At 36.2% G+C, this 27369-nt stretch overlaps 1 protein-coding gene across 1 annotated transcript; it reads left to right on the top strand.

The window, feature by feature from the left end:
* The first annotated feature begins 473 nt into the window (after positions 1-473).
* On the top strand, positions 474-27350 carry LOC107583475 (transcription regulator protein BACH2-like). The gene is made up of 5 exons (XM_016269681.1): positions 474-705; positions 15367-15623; positions 20466-21938; positions 25724-25930; positions 26038-27350. The coding sequence occupies exons 2-5, from the start codon at positions 15381-15383 to the stop codon at positions 26482-26484; spliced, it is 2370 nt and encodes a 789-aa protein (XP_016125167.1). The 5' UTR covers positions 474-705; positions 15367-15380; the 3' UTR covers positions 26485-27350.
* Positions 27351-27369: the final 19 nt, after the last annotated feature.

Here is a 27369-nt window from a genome sequence, read left to right on the forward strand (position 1 = left end):
ATAAATGAGAATGAATAAAAACAAATCTTTATTAACATGAATACTTACAGTAGGTATGTTTCTGCTACAGTTTTTCTTTCTTGCAAAAGGTGGGAAAGGGATTTAAATGAATGACAATTTTTTTATTACAGCTAATACAATTAAATTGATTTATTAAATTAATAATTAAAAATAATCAGAATAAATGCGCTAAACTATTAATACATAAATTGATAAACAAAATGTAATTATTTTTTTCTAGAGGGTTTAAGTCAATGCTGCACGAGTTGCCAAAACCCCATTATCTATGAAATCATTAGCACGGCTATCCGCTTATACACTTCAGAGGGTGATTAATTTACAGGTGTGAAGATGTTAGTTCGCTAGATCGTGAGATTCATAAATTGTGAAACCTCTGAATGGCTCGTGCTCATTTTTCCCCTCTTTACTATGGGCGCATTGCCATGACGTCATCGCCCCAATGTCAACAATGTAGCAATTTAGAGGAGGCGCGTGCTGGAAATGCCACAATCAGCAAAGAGCAAAGCAAAAGCACGCGGTCTCGAATGTAACTCAACATAGACGGAGACTGAACACACCGGTCCTCCGGCTTCAGAGAAAACAATAACCCTGCACGCTCCTCCAGCTGCTAGCGAAGCGCGAAGAAAGAGACCATGTGAAGGCGTCTTGCAGAACATCTTCGTGCGGGAACGAGTGAAAGTTTAGGTGAGTGACCAAGCCGCCTGGGGTGCCGCTCGTTACAGTTTATGTGTGCTTTGGTTTGAGCGTCTTGTTGTTTGTGGTCCGTGCCTCGCGTAGAAGACGCAATGTCTCAGCTCAGACCGAAAGCTTATGTCAACGTTTTTGGATGTCAGTGCAGCTCCTCTGACTGACTGTACATTTTTAGGTCTGCAGGTTAGTGCTGCATTTATTCTCTGGTACTGTAGATGGCAGGTACGATTATGGGTTGGACCGGATGCACTCTTGACTGAGACGATGTTTAATGCCTTTGTGTGTAATATTTTGAGTGTTCATCCCTCTCAAACATCAATTTATCTATCTTCTAATTACCAAAAGATAAATTAAAAAAAAAAAAATCATCCCAGGGTTATAGTTAACTAAAAACAAACACAAAAATATTTACTTGACATCAACTAAAGTAAAATATAAATATAAAAATTTTAAAAAATCACTTAACTACCAAGGCCATACCTCTCATTTCCATATTCTTTAGATTGATGTCCTAACATAAATAAAATAATTATAAAAACAATGAATAACACACACACACACGCGCCCACACACACACACACATATACATATATATATATATATATATATATATATATATATAATACAGTTACTCAATGTTAACAAAAATACAATTAAATATTTTTGAAAATGTAATATATATATATAGCTATCATCTTAGACAATACAGTATATATAAATTCATAGAAACCAGACTGAAAATTAAGTCAATAATAATTCAATCAAAGAACTTAAAAGTAATTTTTCTCAGTGTTGGTGCTGTTACTCCGTTTTGACCGAGCACTTGCCTAATAAGCTGTATTTAAAAGTGGGCTAATGCTGATGTTATAAAACCATGAATTATCTAGAAATGCTCAGGTCTTTAAATAGAGGTGTGATGACTTTGGAGGAAGTAAAGCTGGCAAAGATCAACTGATAACCAAGCCTTTGGTACAATGAAAACATAAATCATATATATATATATATATATATATATATATATAATACAGTTACTCAATGTTAACAAAAATACAATTAAATATTTTTGAAAATGTAATATATATATATAGCTATCATCTTAGACAATACAGTATATATAAATTCATAGAAACCAGACTGAAAATTAAGTCAATAATAATTCAATCAAAGAACTTAAAAGTAATTTTTCTCAGTGTTGGTGCTGTTACTCCGTTTTGACCGAGCACTTGCCTAATAAATTTTATTTAAATGTGGGCTAATGCTGATGTTATAAAACCATGAATTATCTAGAAATGCTCAGGTCTTTAAATAGAGGTGTGATGACTTTGGAGGAAGTAAAGCTGGCAAAGATCAACTGATAACCAAGCCTTTGGTACAATGAAAACATAAATCAAGAAATAATAGACTTGATTGATCCTAAACGTTTCTTATATTTGGAATTTGTTTCAAAGTAGGGATGTTGAAACATAATTTTTTTTTAAAGTAGAGGAATTGTAGCACTATGTCGTAATGAAAGAAGAAGTGAGAGGGCATTGGTTGGTGGCTTTGTGAATCTTTACAGTCACGCTGCCAAGTTTAGCTTGTTTGTTGCTTTCTTATTACTATATTTTGAATTGGACCAGTTTAAAAACACTTATGCTACAAAATCTCTTCTCATCGTTATCCTATCTCTTATTATTGTTTATGAAACCAGTTGTGTTGCACCACAGACCCAGATTTGATGTGTTTTAGATTAAGCAGGGAAGGTAAAGATACGGTTAATGGGTGGGTGAGGTGTTTGTGGTTTACATCCTTTGAGATGAGATGTTCACAGGTCTTTGTGGTGCAGCATATAGAGTAGCTAATTTCCTGTGCTCATTGTAGAAATATTCAGATTGATTATGGATAGAAAATCCACATTTACCTTTTAACTTAAATTTGCTCTTTCTTTAACACTTTTGAACATCTTGCATGCATCTTTATTTAGAGCTGTGACCTTAGTGTGGTAATATCGTGAGAAATCATGGTCTGAATGTGATAATGAGGTTCAACTGCACTGCAGTAACGATTACAGATGTTCAGTGCTCTCAGGATCTTTCTATCCGTAAAAGATTTGTCTTGAGACTTGAGTATGCTTTAGTGTTCGTATCTCCAAAAAGTGTTTAGCATGTCAAATCAATGGCCTGTGACTAATCAATGCTTCGTCTTCACTATGGACTGTGCAGAAACATCTCCTTAGTCATGTAACAGTGGTTTGTTCTTCTGATGAAAGCACCTGTTTTGTCAGCAGTTGTGGTTTTGTCGCTTATCGCTGGTTGAGAAACAGATGTTTGTCTTCTGCTTGTGTTTGCAACACAACAGATGTATCTTCATTGGCTGAAAACTGCTTCTGTAAAGCAGTTGTTTGATAAAGCAAACTGAATTGGTTCTGTCATGAAGTGCTTGAGTCACAATATGTGTGACCTTAATGTTCAGCAGTGGAAGCTGAATTATTTGTCAATGTAAGAGCTGCACTAAACGTATATCAACAGCAGCATATTTTAGAAACCAAATTAGTGCTTTGACCTGCTTTACAATGTCTAAGGTATTTTCAGTGTTTTTTTTAGTGTACAGTTGCTAGATTTGGTTACTGGCCCAATTCAAAAACATTTCCTTCAGTGTCTTTGGGACATTTTAGCGCATTTTGTTCAATTACTTTGAAAAGAAATAGCAACATTTTTCTGTCATAATTTGAACTATAATTCACGTCTGTAGCATAATGTTCACATTTATGCAAACCTCTAGCCCGTAGTATGAGCATCAATAACTGTTGCTTGCTGCAAACACTAATAAGCCCAAACACTGCAATAGCGTATGTGCATGTCAATCTTATTCAATCTCTGCACCATCACATCACTGACTGATGTATTCAGAGTTTTGTTTTTGCTCATTTAGTTTCAGTTCGGTTGACTGCGGGTATGATTTTTTACCACAATATTGCAAAGGCATTTCTATACCCCCTCTGTACCCAAACATATTGTGATTAAAACTAATAATGAAGTGCCAGGTCATGATATGATAATACATATGCCTCTAATGCCCACAGATGGGCCAAAGGGTGAGAGAAACGGAGCTGGAATGCACTTGGCCACAGCTGTCATTTATTAACTATGTGGACTTGATGAACCCGTTGAGTACTGGTTCACTTCCTGTTGGACAGCTAGAGTAGAGTTAGTCTGAGACATTGACACAATCCAAGAGAATACAAACACAGCTAATGGGGCCATTAAAAGATTTCATTTTTTATTTAAATTACACAGGACTTTCTGATAAGGGAAATGTTGCTGTAATGTCTGGCCTGGCTGAACCACCAAAATGTCACCTTTGAAAATAATGTGAAAATACCATTTTTTAAAATTTCATTTACAAATAAATGTTATTTATTCCTTAATTATTTTAGTTATGTAGATGCAAGTATGTGTTACATTTTGTCTTAAAAAAATATATATATTTACATTTTATATATATATATATATATATATATATATATATATATAGAGTGTGCGCAGAAAATTTACACACCCCCTCATATTTTTCTCGTTAAATATATGAGTGTCACAGCAAAGGGTCTGAATACTTAGGACCATGTGATATTTCAGTTTTTCTTTTTTAATAAATCTGCAAAAATGTCAACAATTCTGTGTTTTTCTGTCAATATGGGGTGCTGTGTGTACATTAATGAGGAAAAAAATTAACTTGAATGATTTTAGCAAATGGCTGCAATATAACAAAGAGTGAAAAATTTAAGGGGGTCTGAATACTTTCCGTACCCACTGTATATATATACTTTTTTGTCACAAAAATATAAAATATTTATTTATTCATACGTTCAATAAAAGTGGGTCTTGGGGTGGGGGGGATGAGAGTAGTTGTGCAGAAAAAAACAATCATAATATTTGCTACATTTGTCTTTAAAAATGAAAGAAATGGAGAACGTTTTTGATATTTCATTGATACAAAATACAGCAGTTTGTTCATCTGCAGCGTATATATATATATATATATATAAATATTTATATATTTAATATTGAATGGTATAGTGGAGTGGAGTTTATAAATATTCATTAATGTATTTATATAGTAGGAGTTACATTTTAGTAGTGCAGGATGAAGCTGCTAGAATCACGTTTCAAGACTGTGCATTTTTGCATAATTGACAATAAAAATTCCCAAGACGGTTCTATATGTTACCGTGCATTTTATGAAATTATGCATATCTCAGTCATTGCAGCTTCAGTCTGCAAACCCAAATGTATAGCCTCAAGATGCATTCACGCTGAAGTAGCTTGCGCAAGTCTCCAGTCTCTATTATTTCTTTGAATATAAGTGTCATGATGCTTACCGCAGTGGTTTTTGTATTTTACCGGAATCTTCTGCTTTGACGGACAGATGAAAGAGGAGCTGTGACTCTTATCCTCTGTTTGAAGTAGGTCATCAGCTGACTTAGGTAAAAGTAACCCAGCTGAATATGAATGCAGGAAACCAGCTGCATAGTAAGCAGTAAATGCGTAGTGGTTTCAGTATGACATTTGGGTTACATTTAACCCCGATAAACTCTTTGGTCGCGCTCTCTATGACACATGAGGTTCATGCCGTTATTTGTAGGTTTCGTAGTAGTTCAGTTAAGGTACAAGATACAGTAGTGTGAATGTAGTCACAGCTAAAGGACATTGTTAAAGTAATAGTTCACCCAAAAATGAATGTTTGTTGAAATTTACTCACCCTCAGGCCATCCAATGTAGATTAGTTTGTTTCTTCATCAGGAGAAATTTAGCATCACATCACTTGCATCCTGTGCAGTGAATGGGTGCCGTCAGAATGAGAGCCCAAACAGCTTATAAAAACATCACAATAATACAGAAATAATCCAAATGACTCCAGTTCATCAATTAACGTCTTGTGAAGTTAAAACCTGCGTCTTTGTAATAAACAATTCTATCATTAAGGCATTTTAACTTTAAACTGTAGAATTTGGACCAATCAGACTCACCATTTTTCATGAGATTTAACAAATCAATTATTCATTAGATTAACAAATAGTCACAGACCCCTCACCCAATAAACATACTGGGTGCCAGGATGTCTGTGAAGGACAGCAGGCCCCTGGTTACCATGGCAACCGGGACCCCCCTCAGCCAGATCAGATAAACTTTTGCGACCTAAAGGATGTAGAGATAATCTTCCTCGTACTGAGTTCTCTCTAAAACAGACACATAATGCCCATAAAAATGGACTCTTCTCTAATTAATTCATAGGAAAACCTTTCTTTGAATGAACACACATATACTTCAGGTCATTGTGTATGTTGATACTGTTCTTGTATATTGTCTTATGTATTGTATACTGTTTTATGCATGCTTATGATAGGACCACTCGTTCATGTAATCTTACCTATATGTAATTTTACCATGTTTAGTATCTATGAATTTGTCTTCTGATGATCTAAACGAGCGTGTATATTATATGTTGGTACATAGGCAATGTATTAGTGTTTTAAGAATCTTTAGTAGTTTTTGCATCAACACCCAATCAAATTACATATGCAAAATACCATGCTCTAAGACAAAAAGTCGTAAACTTTCCCTCCAAAAGTGAAAGCCACCATTGGCTCTGTGACATCCCGGAGGTGTGAGCTCAATAGGAGATAAAGCTCTCACAACAGTGACCCGCTTCAGTCAGTCTGCGGTTCTGTTAGATTCTGAGAAGATGAGGATGTGAGCTAGAACGCTTCGGCAACTCTTAAGTCTGCACCAGGCTTCGGCCTTGTCTTTCCATTCACCAAAGATCCTAGGATCTCAGCTGATGTCTCTCTTAGCTCTTTTTCGCTTTCCACTGGGAAGAACCTCCCAATCACCATCGAGTTGGAACATCTTTGGAATTCATCACTCTTCAAACCCGGAAGAAGGTGATCGCGACTCCTACACCACTGAACCTCCAAACCATCAAGACTTTCATCCGAGACTGCATCCGTACGCTCCTTCCAGGAGAGTAATAAAACTCTTGTGCACAATTTACATGAGTTTCTGATTCTGCCTTGCAAATTAATGTCCCTTTACGATTTTGATCCTTACTACATGCTCTAATGCATTAATACTGTATGAAAGTATTTTCTGTGGCCACGGAAATATCCTTTCCTAGAGTTGGTATGAACTTACACTGAATGTTCGCTGGACGAACAGATTGGTTGATGGCAATGTAATTCTGCTACAGTTACTACTGGCAGCTGATATAAATAATTGTAATTAATCATAATTGACTGTAATAATTTATATACAGTACATTTCCCTTTTTAAGCTAATTTGCTACAGTTTAACATGTTAATGTAATTAATTAGTTATGAAAAATAGTGCGGTTAAAATATTTTAATGCAGTTAACGCACTGACCCTGCCCCCAGACCTGTACGTCATCTTATATTTCATACAGTTGACTGCTGACAAATATGATGCAGGGCAACAACTCGATCTCCATAAATGCAGTTATGCCCTGAAATTCAAGATATTTGGGCAAAAAATGCCCCTGTATGAGTCATATTTATATCACATAAGCGATATCACACGAGTGCTGTATTTGTCACAAATAGCACGAGTACAAATGTGATTTTACACAACAGTTTAGTAAATAAGTTGTAAATATTGTTATATTTTAAACACACTATTGTGCGTTTTTGCTCTATTTTGTCAACGAAAATATTATCTATAAAGCCAGGTCCACAGCAGAACTGTTGTGCATCTGTGAGCAACACAGAGGAGTTTAGTTTCTGAATGAATCCGCATTTTAAACGAATCGAGAGAACCAATGATTCAAAGGCCCATTCATAAGAGAGAGCCATTTACTGAATTCCTGAATGAATTAGCCGTTTGAATGAATCGAATGAAGACATTTGTTGCCACCTGCTGGTAGTTTTAGTTTCTATTTTAGAGTAGGCCTATCATTCCATTTATTAAAGAAATAATAATAAATAAACATTAAAGGAATAGTTCACAATAAATAAATAAATAGTGTCATCATTTACTCACCCTCTTGTCATTTCACCCTGAATGACTTACTTTCTTTTGCGCAACATAAAAGACGGTATTTTGAAGACTGTTGGTAACAAAGTTGGTTTGGTTACTAGTGACTTTCATTGCATGAACAAAAATACATTAGATGTTTCTCAAATTATCTTCTTTTATGTTCCATAGTTTGTTAGGCCGTTGTAGCCTTAACGTTTATGTGTAATACATTTTAAATAAAGTATTTATTTCTAAAGCTACTGTTTGTAATGTCCATTTGATACTTTCTCATTTAAAGCAGCACTATGTAACTTTTGGCGCTCTAGCGGTTAATAAACAGAACTGCACACATCCCGCGGAAGAACATTCCAACCTGAGCTACTTCTCTAAGTTTATTTATTCTCTAATGTCTATGGCGATTCCGCAGCGGTGACGACACGACCAGGCTACAATAGTCCAAATATAATTACTTATTATTATAAGTGTACCACAATATTACAATGTACAATTGCACAAAAGGCTGCAAACGAACAGTGCGCATCTGAAGTGTCTCTGAAGGAAATAATGCATTATTTATCGGCTTTAAGATATCGGCCAAATTTTCTTATCAGGCCGATACCGATAACAGAAAAAATGAGCCGATAAGGGCCAATACCGATATGGTGGCCGATATATCGTGCATCCCTAAATTCATGATGTACTCGCTCATTATATACATTTTGCTAATTTTGAACACAGAAAAGGTTACATAGTGCTGCTTTAACACAATAATAGCTTTAATCTTTTGTGGGTATTTTCACAGGCAAATTTAGTTTGCGATTAATTCGATTAATTAATCGCCGCACCATGTAATTAATTAGCTTACAAATTTTAATCGACTGACAGCCCTACTTTAAACCATTGCTTTTGGTCAAAATATGAGTCCATAATAATGCTTCCAAAAAAAGTCCATGCTTTGTTCTCTAACAACAAAATCCACCAACATATTTGTTTAGAACTGTTTTAGACTGTTTTTGCTTGTAAACATTGCTTGGTCTGTATATTTCTCTTTTGTATCAGACAAGATTACTTTTTCACTAGTGAAAGCAATATAATGGATAGAAGACTTGTGTGTTAGCCAGAAACAATGGTTTGAATTTCTAACATGCAGCTGTTCTCTTCACAAGACATTTGATGGACTAAAGAGGTGTGGATTATTGTGTGTTTTTATCAGCAGTTTGAGCTCTCATTCTGACGGCACCCATTTACTGCAGAGGATCTGTTGCTGAGTAAGTGATCCTAAATTTCTCCAAATCTGTTGTGAAGAAGAAACAAACTCATCAACTGCACATCTTGGATAACCTAAGCAGGGAATGCCACTGTATCGAACAATCAACAACCAGGACGGGAACTATCGTTTTCATAATGTGTAATTTGACCATGAATATCCTAGATTTCACTGAATTTCGTTACCTCTTTTGAGTGGTCCAGTTAATCTTTTGCTGCAGACCGAGGAAACATACCTCAGGCGAGATGTGATGTCAGTGGTTCAGCTGAAATAAGAGAGGTGTAGACGACATCCTAGAAAATGGAGTGACAGGAAAGAAAGGTCATTCCCAGTGGATTGAAATACCTGTGCTTATTTTAGGAAATATCTATTGAAATGACAACAGTTCAACTTCAGGGCGGGGATTCTAAATGTCATTGTAATATTGCTTGTAATAATGCAGGAATTGAGACTGCAACCAGGATTTTCTCATAAATCAAGGCCTTAATTAATCAAAAGAATCAGAATACATTTTTAAATTAGGACACTACCTAACATGGTTTGGGGTATCATTCTTGTAAACATTTCTACTTTGTCAAATGTCATTCATTAGTACAGAAAGAGGTCTTGCTGCCAAAATAATATACTTTTTAGCGTTTCTCAACAGTTTGTTGTCCTGACATGCCTTCGTTCATGTCTTAGGTTGTCTTACATGGATAAAAAGTAACAAACTGTCTTCAAATGTGTATTTATGTTCTTCGTCAAATTTGTAGAGCATGATGAAATTTAATAAGCGCTCAAACCTTTCAGCATTTGCTTTTTTTGCATTCCTCCTTTTTGATGTTTTGCAATCGGTTTGTGAGAGCACAGCAGAATGAAATCTTCAAAGCTTTTCAGTGTTTCCTAGTTGATTATGTTAATCATTTCTTCCAAGCTGTTTGAGCCCACAGTACTTGTGTGATATTCATTTGAAATTCATGATATTTTACTGTAGGGAGAAAATCAGGTGCAACCTGCTGGCTGAACCATCAGTCACCCTCAGACGGTTACTGCCTCCCAAGCTGGCCTCAATTACCATCTGTTTAGAAAGGATGTCCAGGCCTTGGTCATGCTGACATCTCATCTACACTACACGCAAGCGAGCGACATGACGTGACAAAACTAGCATGCTCTAGTTTTAATCAAGCAACCTGTATAGACCGCAACAGTATAAAGTCAAACTGCAATGCGTAGGCAGCTTCGTTGATTATATCAGGAGTGCTCTAGTTTTGTTGTGTTGTCAGGCATTACTCAAGTGCAGATAAGTTCTAAAAGGCAATGAGAAAAAAAGTTCAGCTGTTTAATCACTTCAGAAACTCTTCTACGCTGATGGCAAAAAAATGGAGGCAACAGTGTCAATATTGCAATGTATTTAATGTCTTTTTATGTATTTTGCTAGTTTCTTAAGGGCCGTATCAGAATATTTTGGCAGTGTCTCACAATTTGTGAGTATGGGATTATAAAAGATAAGTTCTAAAAGGCAATGAGAAAAAAAGTTCAGCTGTTTAATCACTTCACTTCAGAAACTCTTCTACGCTGATGGCAAAAAAATGGAGGCAACAGTGTCAATATTGCAATGTATTTAATGTCTTTTTATGTATTTTGCTAGTTTCTTAAGGGCCGTATCAGAATATTTTGGCAGTGTCTCACAATTTGTGAGTATGGGATTATAAGACAAGATATTTAATAGTGTCTTCAATTTAAACTGCAATAGCAAAGCAAATTAATTTAATTGCATTAAATCTGCATAAACTATCTCCTTCAATAAAATGCTTCAGTTATTAATTTTGCATCATTGGATTCCTTATGACAGTTTTCTTGTCATAAAATATTTTTGTGCACAAAACAAAACAATCAGCGGTTGAGGGTAAGTAAGATTTAGATTTTTGAGAGAAATTATTACTTTTATTCAGCAAAATAATAATTTTTTAGCATTAAGATCAAAGGCAAAAACATGGTATAGACATTTGTAATGTCACAAATTATTTTTAATGTCAAAATGCTGTTCTTTTCTATTAATCCTAAAAAACACTTATCACAGTTTCTACAAAAATATTAAACTGATTTTAGCATTGATAACCATATGAAATGTTTCTTGAGCAACAAATCAGCATATTAAAATGATTTATGAAGGATCATGTGACACTGAAGACTGAAAATTCAGCTTTGCGTCACAGGAATAAAAACATTTTAAAATATATTCAAATAGAAAACAATTATTTTGTATTGTAATAATAATATGTAATTATATTTCATAATATTTCTGTTTTTACTGTTGATCAAATAAATGCAGCTTTGGTGAGCAAAATACTTATTTCTTTATGAAAACATTTGCGAAAACATTTCATCTCAAAGTTAATCTAATGTACCTATGAACACCCCTTATTTATGGCAAATTAATGGTAATGCACAGTCTCTTGTGAATTTAGCTTAAAATATCCATGATCTATGTTTTTAATGCCTCACCATCTGCTGATTGTGTTATGTACTGCTTGTACTGAAGTATGTTTATCCAGCTCACTGTGAGCTTCTGTGTATATTTATAGCTTGCTTGCAGTGTTTTTGTGTCACGGTTGCCTCTGCCCATATTAAAGACAGTTATGAGTCACTTCTCACTTCAGTCTCTGGGAAACCATGATTCATTCAAGCTCTGTTTCAGCAACCAGTGCCCAAAATACTCTGGCATGGGGTCACCCCCTATCTTTACATGGAAAGCCTGCTTAGGAATGCCCTGATTGACTTAAGGAGTGATACTTCAGCTGTTTAGCTAACACCTGATTGCCTTTAAATAAACAACACTAATTTGTAGAACTGTAATTCATATGAGTAACTAAGTGAACTGGCACAATTTGCATTGGTATTTTGTGTCCAACAGATGTGAATGCAATCGTGAATGCATTGTGGGACATTTCCCACGGAGTACCAAAAAATAGCTTGCATTTTTGAAAGGGATCCATTCTTTCAAACACCATTTGTTCACATCCTTTATACTGGCTTGTGAATATGACAGTGACCCTCTGAAAGAGAGACAGCTAACCTTATTTTGAGCACAATAGTTCATTGTCGAAACTAATGATGTCATTGTCGAGTTTCCTGCTGGAAAATCCCCCCAAGATGAGTTCTTATCTGAGGTGTGTTGTGTCATTCTGTTTAGCTGTGTGTGGTTTTCTCTCCTGACCTGCAGGCTTAAAGCATCAGGCAGCAGGCATCACTGGATCACAGCTCCAGCAGCCTGCCACGTCCCGCAACACAAAGTGTGAGCTCATGGAATCTGCAGATAGCGGTTAGCTTATATATTTTACGAGGATATGCGCAATGATTCATCAAATGTTCTCACAACCAGAGAGCAACAGACAGGCATAGAGTTCATGTATAGGTCAATGACAGTTACAGTGGTGTGGTGTCGTGGTTAACAAATCGGGCTGGTAACTGAAAAGTGGCAGGTACTCTGAAAACTTGTTCTATGTTATTATATACTTAATTATAATACATTTTATATCTACGTTATTATATAATATTAATAGAGAGAGAGAGAGCGTGCAAGCTCATCAGACCACAGGACATGGTTCCAGTAATCCATGACCTTAGTCTGCTTGTCTTCAGCAAACTGAAGAGGCTTCCTTCTGGGACGACAGCCATGCAGACCAATTTGATGCAGTGTGCGGCGTATGGTCTGACCTTGTAACACTAATGAGTCACATGACACTGCGGAGAGAAAATGGCTAATTAGGCCCAATTTGGACATTTTCACTTAGGGGTGTACTCACTTTTGTGGCCAGCAGTTTAGACATTAATGGCTGCGTGTTGAGTTATTTTGAGGGGACAGCAAATTTACACTGTTATACAAGCTGTACACTCACTACTTTACATTGTAGCAAAGTGTCATTTCTTCAGTGTTGTCACATGAAAAGATATAAAATATTTACAAAAATGTGAGGGGTGTACTCACTTCTGTGAGATACTGTATGTTCAATGCAATTTATCTAATTACAGTTTGTTACTAGAGTGTGTACATGCTTATTGCAGTCTCTTTTCCATCAAAGGAATTATCACTCCTCCATATAAAGCCATATTGGTGTTGGCAATGGATTTAAGTCAGGGAATTAGGGGCTTCATAAATTAGCGAGACTGCACGGTTGGTCAGCATCATGGACATTTTAACAAATGCTTTCTAATTATATTTCCATTCAGTCCTGGAGGAGCAGAAACAGAATAGGCTAGTTCTGTAGTAGGTTTGTTTCCACAGCGACCGACCAGTTAAGCCTAGTTTTGCACTTGAATGAGTTTTCAGTGGATCACTTTTCTCAGAGTAATTTGTCTTTTGATAACCCAGTTCATTGTACTGCATGTGCAACACTCACAATACATGATACTTTAAACGCCATTGTAATGATGCTCATCTGCATTATGGTCTTGGTTGTCTGACATAGTCATGCATCAGTGTTGATGATGAAACATGCTGTAATTCCCTCTGTTTATTTGCATGGTATTTTTCCTTTTGAGAGCAGAATCTCTGAATGAATTGACATGCTGGTGATATCTCATTAGTGTGGGTAGAGCAAGCGAGTGACAGCTGCTATAAGACATTTCTCTGTCAGTGTGAGTGGCTCTGTATGTGCTTTATTGGTAGATGTGTTAATGATTCACGAGCTGATGCTGAGATTACCAAAGCCAAGATGCTGAAATGCCGTGTGTTAGAGTGAGCAATTGCTATTCAACAGCTCATCTTCACTAGACTGGTTCAAAATAATTGTAATATCCCCCTTACTAGTTCCTCCTTTCAGGTTTTCACTGCCTCTAGGAATGAACATAGTGTGATAATAGAACAGAAAACACATCTTGTGTTGTAGAAGTATATGTAAGCGATTATGCACGGTCAACTGATCATTATCGCAAAATAAATCTGGGTCAGGTCTTCTGTCATTCTAAAGGAGTTTATTATCAAGTCATGACTGCTGACTGTAAATATTCCCACTTATCAAATAAATATGGACATAGGTGTTATTGCATTATCTTACTTGATGATTAACTTCCACTTATAATCTTGTGTATTATATCTTGTTTACCTTTTCATTTTCTTGCTTTAACTGAGATTCTAACTATCATCAAAAGGTTTAATTATGTATTAGTATTATCATTAATAATGATATTATTAATGTTGAACATTAAAGAAGATATTTTGAATAATCATTATCATTAATACTGAAAATTATATTCAATAATATATACACTACAGTTATTGTATTATCTTATTTGTTTGTTAATTTCCGCTTAGAAAAAATAGTCCATCCAAATATCACAATTTAAATATAATTTTTTATAATTGCATATTCTATGGATTATTTTTAGATTTTTAGATATTTAGATAATTTATATATTAAGATATTTAGCTAATACAACATTCTTCCTTTGTTTAAATGTTTTGTCTCGTTTATTATTTAAAAAATATTTTGCTTCTGAAATTTTTTGGTTTCTGACCATCATCAAATGGTATAATCATTAATACCATTTAATACCAAAAATTATATTCAGTATTATATAGAAAAATTCTGTATACACTACTATTAAATGTTTTTTGTAAGAAATGCACTTTCAGCAAAGATGCATTAAATTGATCTAAAGTGACGCTAAAGACTTTTACATTATTACTTAATTTCTACATTTCATAATTTCCCATAAATCTGTTTCCCTTAATTATGTCTGGATCATTTTTTTATGCATTGGGAATGTTATTATCATCTTGAAAATGGGAACGGCAGGAATAGTGCAACAGAAGCTACCACTATTGCAACCTGGTCTTGCAAAATAGGCTCATATTCTATTACCATTATATGGCCATGCAGAGCCATCATTAGACTCCCTTCAGATGGCTACCCGTACTATTATAGACTCACATTTTTTACAGTTGGCAACACATTTTTTGCCTTTTTTTATGTAGCAAGCAACTGCCCTGTAAAGTAATCATCTGTTAATATATGAGCTTCAGTGTGCTTATTTGACATATTATTTATTTTTGAGACCATTACCCATAATAGTATAATAATAATTTGCTGTTTATGTGCGACAACAGCCTCTTGGAAGCTCTACTAGTGTCGCTTCGAAAATTCACATATCAAAGTCCTAATTTTCAGCCCAATTTTGAAGCTGACACATGCCGCTAATTGGCCATCAGCTCAATTTGAGACATCTGTGCGATTGCATCAGTAATTGTGCAATTGTCCATTATTGGTTTTGAAGAACTGCCATTGAGATGAATAGCATATTTTTTCACCTTTAAACTAGCTTTCCATCACACGTGCAATAAATATTTTTTAGAACCTAAATAATGTGGAGCAGTCATGTCATGTCACTTTGGTCCACAGGCTTTGAGCAAGGAATGTCTACGGAGGAGAAGCCTGAAGCTCCCATGTATGTCTATGAGTCGACAGTGCATTGTGCCAACATCCTCCTGTGCCTGAATGAACAGCGGAAGCAGGACGTCCTGTGTGATGTGACAGTGCTGGTGGAGGGGAGGGAGATCCGTGCCCACAGGGCAGTGCTGGCAGCTTGTAGCCAGTATTTCTCCCTGCTGCTCAGGGGCCAGACGGAACTTGAACCGGTCATCAACCTGCCACAGAAGGTGAGTGTCCTCATTTGGCAGGGGTACAGATTCAGCATACATTAACAGCCTGCAAGGATGCACCTGAATGACCTGCACTGAAAACCTCACAAAAATCCTAGCTGTGTCAGAAGAGGGGAGATATGAGATCTCTGAAATTGCATTTAATGCATATAAACACCCTTATTTTCGTTTCTTTGTTTAATATTATTTGTCAGTTTTAGGACCATTATTTCCTTTTTAATAAGGCAATTAATCAAAAGATTTGTAGCAGATAACCGTACCAGTCTGAAAAATTAAAAGACATTATTTCAATACACAGTGTTTTGAAATATTTTTGATTGCATTTAGAGTGAATGTTGTGTACAGTTCCACAGTCATGAAAAATAAAATTGAGTAAAAAAAAAAAAAGTTTTTTTTTTTAATTTAAAAAAAAGAGTCTTGAAATTGAATATACACTACCATTTAAAATGTTGGTGTTTTTCAAGAAATGAATACTTTTATTCAGCAAGGAAACATTAAATTGCTCAAAAAAGACAGTATCCCTTTCAAATAAATGCTGTTCTTTTGAACTTTCTATTTGTCAACCGTTTTTTTTTTTTTTTATGTATCCCAGTGTCCTCAAAAATATTAAGCAGTTTTTTATTATAAATATTAAACCGTTTTAAAATTAGTAATAAGAAGAAATGTTATAAAGATAAGATTGTTTTGAAAGAAATTATACATTTTATTTTATTTAGCAAGGACACATTAAATTAATCAAAAGTGATGGTAAGGACATTGATAATGTTACCAAACAAATCTATTGCAAATAAATGCTGTTTTTCTTTTTCTTTCTATGCATCAAAGGATCTGGTATATTTCCTCAAGCAGCACAACTTGATAATAAGAAATGTTTCTTGAGCACCAAATCAGCATATTAGAATGATTTCAGAAGGATCATGTGACACTGGAGTAATGGCTGATGAATTAAAAAAAAAAATTCTTATAATATTTCTGTTATGTGTAGTGGTGGGTGGTTTGAGCAAAAATCTGTATCACTTTTCTTTTTTTTTTTAGGACTATGGCTTTTTTGTTTTTTAATCGCGGTTTTTCCCTGACTGTCCCTTTATATGAATCAGAATACATGAAACAGTTGCAGAACCACTGTATTTTAATCACAATCCAATTAAATTAAATTGGATTGTTTAATAATTTTACAATTTAAAGCAAAAACAGAACGGTCTGGCTTAAGCTTTGTGAAACTATACTACATAAAACATATCTGCACGAAACAAAAATGACAGACCGGCTGAATGAGAGCTTGAGAACATACTGTGAATGTGAAACAAAAATAATTTGAGGCCCCTAGCGATCTTTGCAGATCAAACCAGTTTACAGTTTGAACCGGTATATCACCCAGCACTAGTTATGTGTTGTAATCTAGTTTTACTGTATATTTGATCAAAATATTTTCCTTTTAGGAATATTGTTTTCTAACAACAAGAAATGTGCTCCTTTGTGTACAGATAGATAGAGAAGTCCGACAGGAATGTGTCCGTGAAGAAAACATGTTCATCGTCTGCAGCTTTGAGTTGGCATAATTGCTTATGTTGTTTACCAGAAGTGTTAGTAGAGTTCCCTCTCAGAACTTCACTGTGCTTGAGGAAGTATGATTTATTCATGGCTGATTCTCTGTGTTGTAATACTTTAGGTGCTTTGCGATCTCAAAGCTCAAAGTTATATTACAATATCCCAGATATGTCAGAAGGCCCCCATTTGCCTCTGCTTATATATTAATTATCGTTCATCTTCAAAACACTTAATGTCAAATTGTATTCTGTAGTGACTGGGAAATTGGCTTCATATCTCATTCTCTCCTCAGAGCCGTGCTTAGCTGCTTCCCTCTTGCTTTATATTGTGGAGTCTCTGATTTCTGCTTTGTGTGCGTACATGCGTCCCTGTCTGCCGCCCTCATTAGGATTGCTGGTTATAACATTAAAGGAGTCTCATATGGCGCTTGGCTTCCATAAAGACATGCTTCTGCAGGGTGCAGCTGCTGATGCCAGCTGAAAATAGATCCACAGAATGCTCAGCATTTTCCCCCCCTAGCTTTTCTGTTTATTAGCAGCTCTGGGAGGACTGAGTGAATGTCTGGGGGAGCTGTATTTTCAGCAGGATGACTTTCTATTTTAAAGATGATGTTCTTGATGTGGTTGCGCTGCCCCGAGCATTCATGGATACCTGCGAGAGTGATAGAGTGATTGAAAGTGATGAGAAGGGTGGTTTATTTTTGTTCTTGACGCTATGCAGTTCACTTCATTTTATTACTTGATGTAAAGCTTGTGAGACATTGAATAGGAAGCTCAGATACTTTGTAGCATAGATGCAGTTTTTTTATAGCATGATTTATAAAATGTGATTTGAGGATCAGCTGATTATTCTCAGTCATTTGTGGTCACGGTTTTCACAAAAATATTAACCAGAACAAATGTTTTTTGAGCGCCAAATCAACATCTTAGAATGATTTCTGAAGGATCATGTGAGACTAAAGACTGGATTAAAGGCAACTGAAAATTAAGCATTGCTATCACTGTGTAGCGTCTGGAACACTCCAACACACAATATATATTTTGTTAGCTAGATTTCACAAATACTTTGTAACACCCCAGGACGCCGAACAAGACCCTGGTTTCATGGTAACCCGATACATTTACAACCTTGTGGAATGCGAGCCGGCTCTCATTCTGCTTTCTCCAGAAACAAAGGGACACAAATGCACAGGAGAAATGGACTTTTCTACTAATTAATTCATAGGAAAACCTTCTTTGAATGAACACCCATTTTCTTCAGGCCATTGTGTATATTATTGCTGTGTTGTATTTAATCTGTTGTATTATAGACTATTTTTATTCATGCTTACGATAAACCACTCATTCATATAAGTAACTATTTCATGTCTAGTATCTATGAATTCGCCTTCTTATGATCGAAACAAGTGTGTATATTATATGCTGATACCTATGCAACATATTGATGTTCTAAGAATCGGTACTAATTTGTGCCTCAACACTCCAGCGAATTACATATGCAAAATACCATGCTTACAGACAAAGAGTCATAAAAATCCCCAGTATTTCCAACCTCCCGCTTGGGATTTCAGCCTTCCTCATTGGATGAACCCATCTTGAGAGGCGTGAATCTCTGCAGGCTTTAAAAGGCCACACTCCATGTGACCCGCCCCTGTTCGGTGGTTCAGTGAGATGCTAAGATGAAGATGTGAGAAACGCTCCAGGATACCAAAGCTCGTGCCAGGCTCCGGCCTAGTCCTTTTCATTCATCAAGTGATTCTGACTCAAACTAGCTCTTTCTCATCAACCAACTTCAGCAAGATCTTGGGGCCTTAAGATTGCATCAGGAATCTTTTTCAGACATACGCAAGTATCAAACTTAGTCGATTTAATTGATGCATTAAGTATCAGTTACACCTTTTTACAAGGTTTGTTTGAACTAAGAATCTGACGTTTTCCCTCAGGTTTTAGATCTGCTGAATATGCAAAATGGTTCCATAAATGTCATTCCTTATGTCTCTTTCTTTAGTGCTAAACTTTAACCCTTTCCTATACCAACTGTATGTGTGTGTGTGTGTATGTGTATGTTAGACCGGCTTAATGTGTTTATGTAGTATGTTAGACTAGTTTAGGTGTTTATGTAGTTAATAAAACCTTACTTGTATCACACTTGACGTGTTCATTGTTTACTCATAACCGGAGTCAATAATCATGCAGATTTACGTTACAAACTTATAGAATTGTACAGTAAGAAAGTTATTTCCTTTAACCAGGAAATTAACGTTCTTAGAATTGACAAGACGGTTGACCCTAAGTGGTCAGCTAAATATCTACAGTGGATCTAAAATATGAATAGTTAATTATAACTAGTTATGGTTAATTATTCATATTTCCCCATGAGCTAAATTCGCTACAACTGGAATGAATTGCCTTTAAAAAAATATTAAAATAGAAGACATTTGGTCAAATAAATACAGCCTTGGTGAGCATAAGAGACTTCTTTCACAAAATGTTTTACTTCTTACTGACCCCAAACTTTTGAACGGTTGTGTGCATCTATATATGTTAATTCTTTTTATATATTCTATTTCTATATTACTTTTTTCTATTTCTATATTACTTTTTTCTATATAAATATTTATATTAATTTCTATACGTTTTTACTTTTAAATGACCTTTGTCATCATCTAAAACTCACTTAATCTTTAAAAATGTTAATAATTTAATAACACTGTTAAATGTTATTGTTGGCAAATATCAAAATAAACATACTTTTTTTCATACTGTACATTAATGTTATAACTGCATTCACTTGTTACGTTTAAAATTATTTTCGTTTTTTGTGTTCTTTTTTTATTTATTTAGAGAAAGTTGTATATATCTTTTTTTTAAAAGATTTTATTTATGGGCTATTTTATGCCTTTATTTGGACAGGACAGCATAGAGTAGACAGGAAAGCATTGGGTGGAGAGAGAGGGGAGCGGGATCAGCAAAGGACCACAAAAAGGGTTTTCAAACTCGGGTCGCCGCACTAACCATGAGGCTATTGACACTGACAGTAGTATCAAATTTTATCGTCTACCATTAATAAGAAATATCAGTGCATCACTATTACCCAAGGTACAGTAGTAAAACAGCCTTTTGTAATTCTCATAAAGGAGGTAGAAAATGTATGGAAATTATGGCAGGAAACCTTGAGTAACAATATAAGTGGTTTTTGGGGAAACAAATAAAATGTCACAAAAGTGTCGCTTTAATTTGATTAAAATACCACTAATGACTCTAAAATATCAGCTTGTTTTGTTTTTTATAGATCACGGAGAAAGGCTTTACCCCACTGTTGCGGTTTGCTTACACAGCCAAGCTGCTGCTCAACAGGGACAACATCCAGGATGTCATGTGTTGTGCCGAATTCTTGGGAATGCACAACCTCGAAGACTCCTGCTTCCGCTTCCTACAGGCCCAGATGAAAAGTGAGGCTGATGGCATGCAGACCAGCCAGAATCCACCATCACTTCAGACTCTGGTTCAGAACCATCATGATAATGGATTAGAGGATGCAAATGTGCAGCCAAATGACTCCAAACCACCACTGTCCGGATCAAGGCTGCACCCTGAAACTGAGCAATTAAAAGTCACCAACAACCTGCATCAATCAGACCAACCTCCAACTTTCGACCTCCCTCGTTATCCCAAATATAGAAAGTACCATCAAGTTCTTGCTAAGCACAACGCAACCACCTCCTCTCACAGCAGTACCTCAAGCTTACACGGCTCCCTGCAGGAGACCGTCACCAGCAGCGACGCCAAGGGCCTTGATCTTTCCCAGGTTAAAGCAGAACCAGCAAGTGGGGAAGACTGTGTGCCGCTAGACTTGTCCGAGTTGGAGCAGGGCGGTCTGGTCGGGGGTAAAGGGAGTGAGATGGAGATGGAAATGGAGTTTGACGGAAGACAACTTAGTTCAACGCCCATCAAATTGCCTGTGAGCAAGCGTTCACCAGTGTGCCTGCACTCCCTTGTTAAAAAGGAAGTCACGTCTTCGGATCATTGTCTTACCGCTGATCTGCAACTCACCAGCAGAACCTCTCCCCCTCGAGAACCACAAGTTGCTCCAAATTACTTCCAAAAAGACTATCAGACTTTCCTTGGGGGACTTGGAGTGACATCCTCAAAGAAGGCTGAGAAATTAACTGATGGCATGTCACTCAAGTCACTTTCCTTTGAGAGGATCTGTTCCCAAGAATCTGAACGGGAGAGTGACCGAAGAAGTGTCATCTTCTCCTCTCGAGCCCCTTACCATCTGGCGGCACCCGCAAACTCTTATCCGGGTGAGAGCTGTTTGGGCCAGGAGACCCTGGATAACTTATGGGCAGGTTCCAGCCAGTCGTTCCCCTGCTCCCAAGCACTGTCCCCAACTTCTGTCTCTCAAGAGCCCGCATTGCCCTACCGCCGCCGGCCAAAGAGCAGCTGTCCGGTGCCCATTAAAATGTGTCCCCGTTCGTCTCGTGCCGAGAGCCACATCAGAACCTCCAGCTCTTGCTCTTCCTACTCCTACGCTGAGGATGGCAGTGGAGGATCTCCTTCCAGCCTGCCCCAATTTGAGCTCTCTACCTCTCCTTGTTCCACCATGGCGCGGTGCCTGACCCTTGAACACCGGGAGCATAGCATGTCGGGGCCGCCAAAGATCAAGTGCGAGAAGTCGTACGACACTAATTCCAGTGACGAATCTGGATCTTTTTCCGATGGAGATAGCGAATCGTTTCCCACCAAAGAGCACACTCAAGAGGTTGGTATATGTTTGGAAATATTAGTTGCACTAATATTTGGGATACAGAAGGTTGCACATTCTGTATCCCAAACAAATAACAAAGTTGATATTAAACCCTGCAGTGTAACACTGCATGATTAATCAAAGCAAAGCTGAAATCGAGATATGGCTTATTGCAATTATCATATCACAAAGACTTTGACTTAATTACATAAATATGTATGTCAGTGCTGCATGTTTCAGAGTGTAGCATGGCACTGTGTTCATTTACACGTGAGTAGCTCATGATCCAGTGTTTTCAGCAGCTTCATTCGGTCACTTAAACGTGTGTTTGGCAACCTACCACATGCCAACCATCTTCCCAGACTTGAAATGAGAAGAACTCTGTGTTTTCTCCACCTGAACATCAAAACCCAGTGGTTTGATTATTGAAAATTATATTATGAGTCCAAAATTATTAGTAGTATTGTAATTTAACAGTTGTACTGTAAAATAAAATTATATCTTTCTTCAATACTATTTTGCTTTTCAGTAAAATATTACAATAGTATTTCTTATTTTGTTTAATTTGTCATTTTTATTATTATTTATTATTATAGTCATATAGATATATAATCACAGCATTTTTGCCAAATTGTGCATCTCTACAGACAAGCACAGCAGCCCTGGAGCATTTAAAAAAAAATGCAGACTTTATATCGCAATCACAATTTTTATCAGAAAAATCACTTCATTTGTTTTTTTTATTTTTATTTTTTATTTTTTTGTTCTCCCAAACAGTCCAGCCCTATGCAGTGGTTGCTTGGCACACATGTTGTCAACATTTGAGCTTTTGATAGGCACAAGTTCAAATCCAATTCTTGATCCCATTAAAAAGCAAAATCCCCATAAATAATTATGAAAAATATTATCATTACAAAACATTCCCACATTTGATTCCTGAGCTTCTGAGATTGAGAATCAAGCTGCAGTAACTTGGCAAACGCTGAAGGGTTGCCATGGCAATAAGCTCTGAGCCGTTCTTCTTCCTAAGGTCCCAATGACATAATTGTTCCTCCTCCTGACAACACTGACACCTTGCCAGTTTAAGAATCTGTGTATTATAATTTCTCATTTAGTCGTTTGATTTTTTGATGACCCAATTGAGTTGTTGTTGTCAGTGTACAAATGACTACAAAGATTATTTTTTTGTGTCTTAGAATGTGTTTTAAAGGCATCCATAAAAAGCCAGATATTTCACAGCCGCATTATGAAACTTATAGCTTTAGATTCTACAATCTAATTGGATGAGTTTCCTCCTGTTGTAAAATAGCTGATATACACACACCTGTGACCAAACATTAGTTCTGTGTTGATGCATCAAGCTGCTGCATTGCCTGATGACTGTAAACATTATACTTAGGCTAATGTACTGCAAAATTAATGTATTTGTTTTTTATTTGCCTTTTTTTGTTTGTTTTCTTAAAATACATCAAATAAGAGAAACTTACTTGCAACACTCAATAAGATATTAAGACTTGTTTTCATCTTGTATAAACATATATTGTCATACTGCAGTGGCAGATTTTTTACATTTGTTTTTAACTTGTTTGTACTTGAAAAATGTAAACAAAAAACATCTACAAGTAGGATTATATGTACTCTTATTAAAGATGCTCTGATTCTCTGAAAACAACTTCTTAAAGTGATAGTTCACCCAAATATGAAAATTCTGTCACCCTCATATTGTTACAAACCTGTATGGATTTCTTTCTTCCAGAAATGTCTGGTCTCCATTGACTTCCATAGAATGGAAAGTTCCATAGGAGGAAAAAAAAATACTGTAGTATTTTTAGGGAACTTCTGATACTATGGAAACTCATACAGGTTTGGAATAACATGAGGATGAATAAATCTTGAATCATGACAATTTTCATTTTTGGGTGGACTATCCCTTTAAGTACATTTATCTAGTTTCAGATATTTTAGATATTAACTGGAACACAGTATTATGTTTTGCAGTTTAAACTGTATTGCTTGGTGGAAGAATTGTTTATGATTGTCAGTAACAATAAATGTTAACCATTTCATGATCATGTGATGATGGCAAAAAAGGAACCATGGTATTTAGATGGGACTTCTAAGAATACAATTGTACTTGTCCAAAGTAATACCATGCTATTTTTCATCGGTCACAATTTTAAGAAAAAAAAGGTTATGGAACAAAAAAAGAGCTAAATTTGAACCCAATATAGTGTAGAAATTTCTTCAGAAACGGTATTTATTTTGCCCTTCACTCTGCCTGAGTTTAAAGCTCCCAGCTGCAGTTCCCCAGACAGAAGTGGGGCAGCGGCCCCCAGGCTCCCATCTGACGATGGGCCGCTTCACCTTACTGGCTAACCGATGAGCCCTACTTCACTGTATGAGTGCCTTCTCCCAGAAACGACCTGACTTCTGAGAGAAGGAGAGGAGGAAACGTGCCTGTGCTGCTGGAAGCCTAATCTGTCATTCTAGCCTTATTACAGAGCTCTCTGTAGTAGAGCGGTTAAATATAGACCTCCATTTTACACAGACTGAGCAGTGGCACAAGGTCACAGCAGAGACAGAGAGAGTATTCGTCATGTGATCACTATGACCAACTCCATCGGCAGAGTTTTAAGTCAGGTTTCATCTTTGTCATTGCATGGAAATGAGAATAGTGACTCTATTCGCAGAATTTGTAATTGAACCATAATGTGTCCTGTACTCATCTTCATTTGCATGGCATTTTCAGAGCTGTGCTGTGATTATTTGAACAATATAAAGACGGTAAACAGAAGCTCTTTGCTGTTGCTTATTACAAGCATATATTACCAACCCACCTTAAATCCTTCAGCATGTGTTAAAGAACAACATTCATACCCAGTGGCTGATCTGTAAGGAAATGTAAATTTACAGTGGTTACAAATAATCATACCATATAGAATTTTATGGAATCTGTCAAAAATGTATGCATGTATTTAATCAAAAATACAGTAACAGCAGTAATATTTAGAAACGTGTTTAAAAATAACTGTTTTCTATTTTAATATCTTTTAAAATATTATTTATTCCTGTGATGGCAAAGCTGAATTTTCAGCAACCATTTCTCCAGTCTTCAGTGCCACATGATCCATAAGAAATTATAAATTTTGAAAAATAGAAATTAATATTTCTATTGATGAATTAGAACTTAATAGAAAGTTCAAAAGAACAACATTTATTTATCATAAATGTCTGTACTCTCACTTTAGAGTATCCTTGCTGGATAAAAGTCATAATATTTCTTTTTAAACTGTGTAAGATTTAAAATTTTGACTGAATGACTGATCTGATACTGCATCATTTTAGCATTACATAGCATTTATGTACAAGCTATCAAAAAAAAATCTCTCTCTCTCTCTCTCTCTATATATATATATATATACACACACATACATATATATTACCAAAAAAATCTTAGTCTCTTAATGAAAATTAAGTTGTTTATTTATTGTTTTATATTTGATGAGTTTCCGAAGTTTAGTTTTCTAGTTTAAGCCTGAATGCAAATAAATAAAACATTTCATACAATTTAGATGGCAGTGTCAAAATATGGTTCCATATTTTCTGAAGGTTGTGTGAAATTTGCAGAATATATACATACTGTAAGTGTGTGTGTGTGTGTATGTATATATATATATATATATATATATATATATATATATATATATAATTGTTGTTTGTTAATATTAAGTTTCTTCCTGTATATGAAGTTACATGCTGCAGTAAATACATCTTAACTCTAATAAGCTGTAAACTTGCAGGTGAAACTGCCTTTCTCAATAGACCAGATCACAGAGCTTCCACGCAATGACTTTCAGCTGATGATAAAGATGCATACGCTGACCTCAGATCAGCTAGACTTCATTCACAACATGAGACGCCGCAGTAAAAACCGCGTCGCAGCTCAGCGCTGCAGGAAAAGAAAGCTAGACTGCATCCAGAACCTGGAGCGTGAGATTCACAAACTGGTAGGCTTCGAGCGACCAACAACCTTTGAGCGTTTGCTTGCACGCTTCACAAGAATCTAGATTTTTCTAAATCACCTTCGTTGTTGCATGTGTTTCTCCTCTGCTAGGTCTGTGAGAGACAGAAGCTCCTAACCGAACGCAGCCAGCTGAAGATCTGCATGGGGGAGCTGTGGGAAAACTTCTCCTTTTTGTCTCAGGAGGTCTGTAGGGAAGAACAGCGGAGTCCAGGACAGTCTCAATCTCTGTATAATCTACACCCAGACCCAGTTTCATCCGGTCCAGACCTGAGAATCTCTCCCAATCCCACCAGTATAGACATCACTCTCACCTCACACAACAGCGTGGTGTTGTCCCCAGGCTTAAATGACTGCCAGGCCATAGTCAAACCACCACACTCACACCTTAGAGTGGACAGAGAGGCTGTCCCACCCCAAGACACTGTCACCTCTGAGAGGTCAGAACCTTCCCAAATGGGCAGCTCAAGTGTGACGACTGATTTCTGCCAGGAAATGACCGAGAAGTGTACGACAGAAGAGCTGCCTGAGAGAAACTGAGTCCGGTAAACTGCGTTCATATCTTTTATCATGACAGTTTGTTCTGTGTGTTCAAATGTTACTTTTTTTTTTTGCCAGTGTTAAGTTTTGTTTGTCACTACTTTAGGGGGGCTGTTCTGTTGTTACCCTCATGGTGCATCACCTGATGTGTTTCTGTTTGTGTGTGCATATGGATTTGTTCTCATACATGCTGTATGGGATACTTAAGTCATTTCGTTTTGAATGTTACCTTTTCGGGGGGGGGTCATATTCATTATATGGTATCTGGTTCTCAGATTTATCTCAGGAATTTTTTTTGGTAACTTTAAATCAAGCAGCATATGCAAATGTGATATTGAGTGTTTGAAAGTGTTTTGTATCTGTTGTGCATTTAAGCATTCCTTACAAAATTGAATAACGGAGAAACTAAACAGCTGCTCACCTGAATTTGCAAGAAGCCAAGCAATCTGTTTGTCAACATGGAAAAATCAACATCTGATCTCTTTCTGAAATAGTACAATGGAGAGCTCTTCTACAAAATAGATGACGTAGCAATGATGATTAGCTGCCTAAATGTTCCCTCAATCATTTTGTGGTGAAGCATCATTTTGATATGGAAGCAATTTTCTACAGATTTTTTTTTTTTTTTTAAGCTCAGTTTTCTAGACTGTTAAAATGATTGATCAGGGATGTCTGTTGTATATAAAACTCTCCAAGCAAACTTTAGTAAATTAAGTTATTCTTCATTTTGGCAGCTCACACTTAGATTTCTTAAATCAGATTTGATTCCTTCAGGGAGTTACACACATTATCATTTTACTGGGGTCAGAAATCAAAGCAAATTTTTAGCATTTTTTGGGGGGGGGGGGGGTGGCAGACCTTAATAATTTTTTTATTTTAAAAAAG

This window comes from Sinocyclocheilus grahami, unplaced genomic scaffold, assembly GCF_001515645.1.
Source record: "Sinocyclocheilus grahami isolate Dianchi unplaced genomic scaffold, SAMN03320097.WGS_v1.1 scaffold54.1, whole genome shotgun sequence".
Taxonomy (NCBI): Eukaryota; Metazoa; Chordata; class Actinopteri; order Cypriniformes; family Cyprinidae; genus Sinocyclocheilus; species Sinocyclocheilus grahami.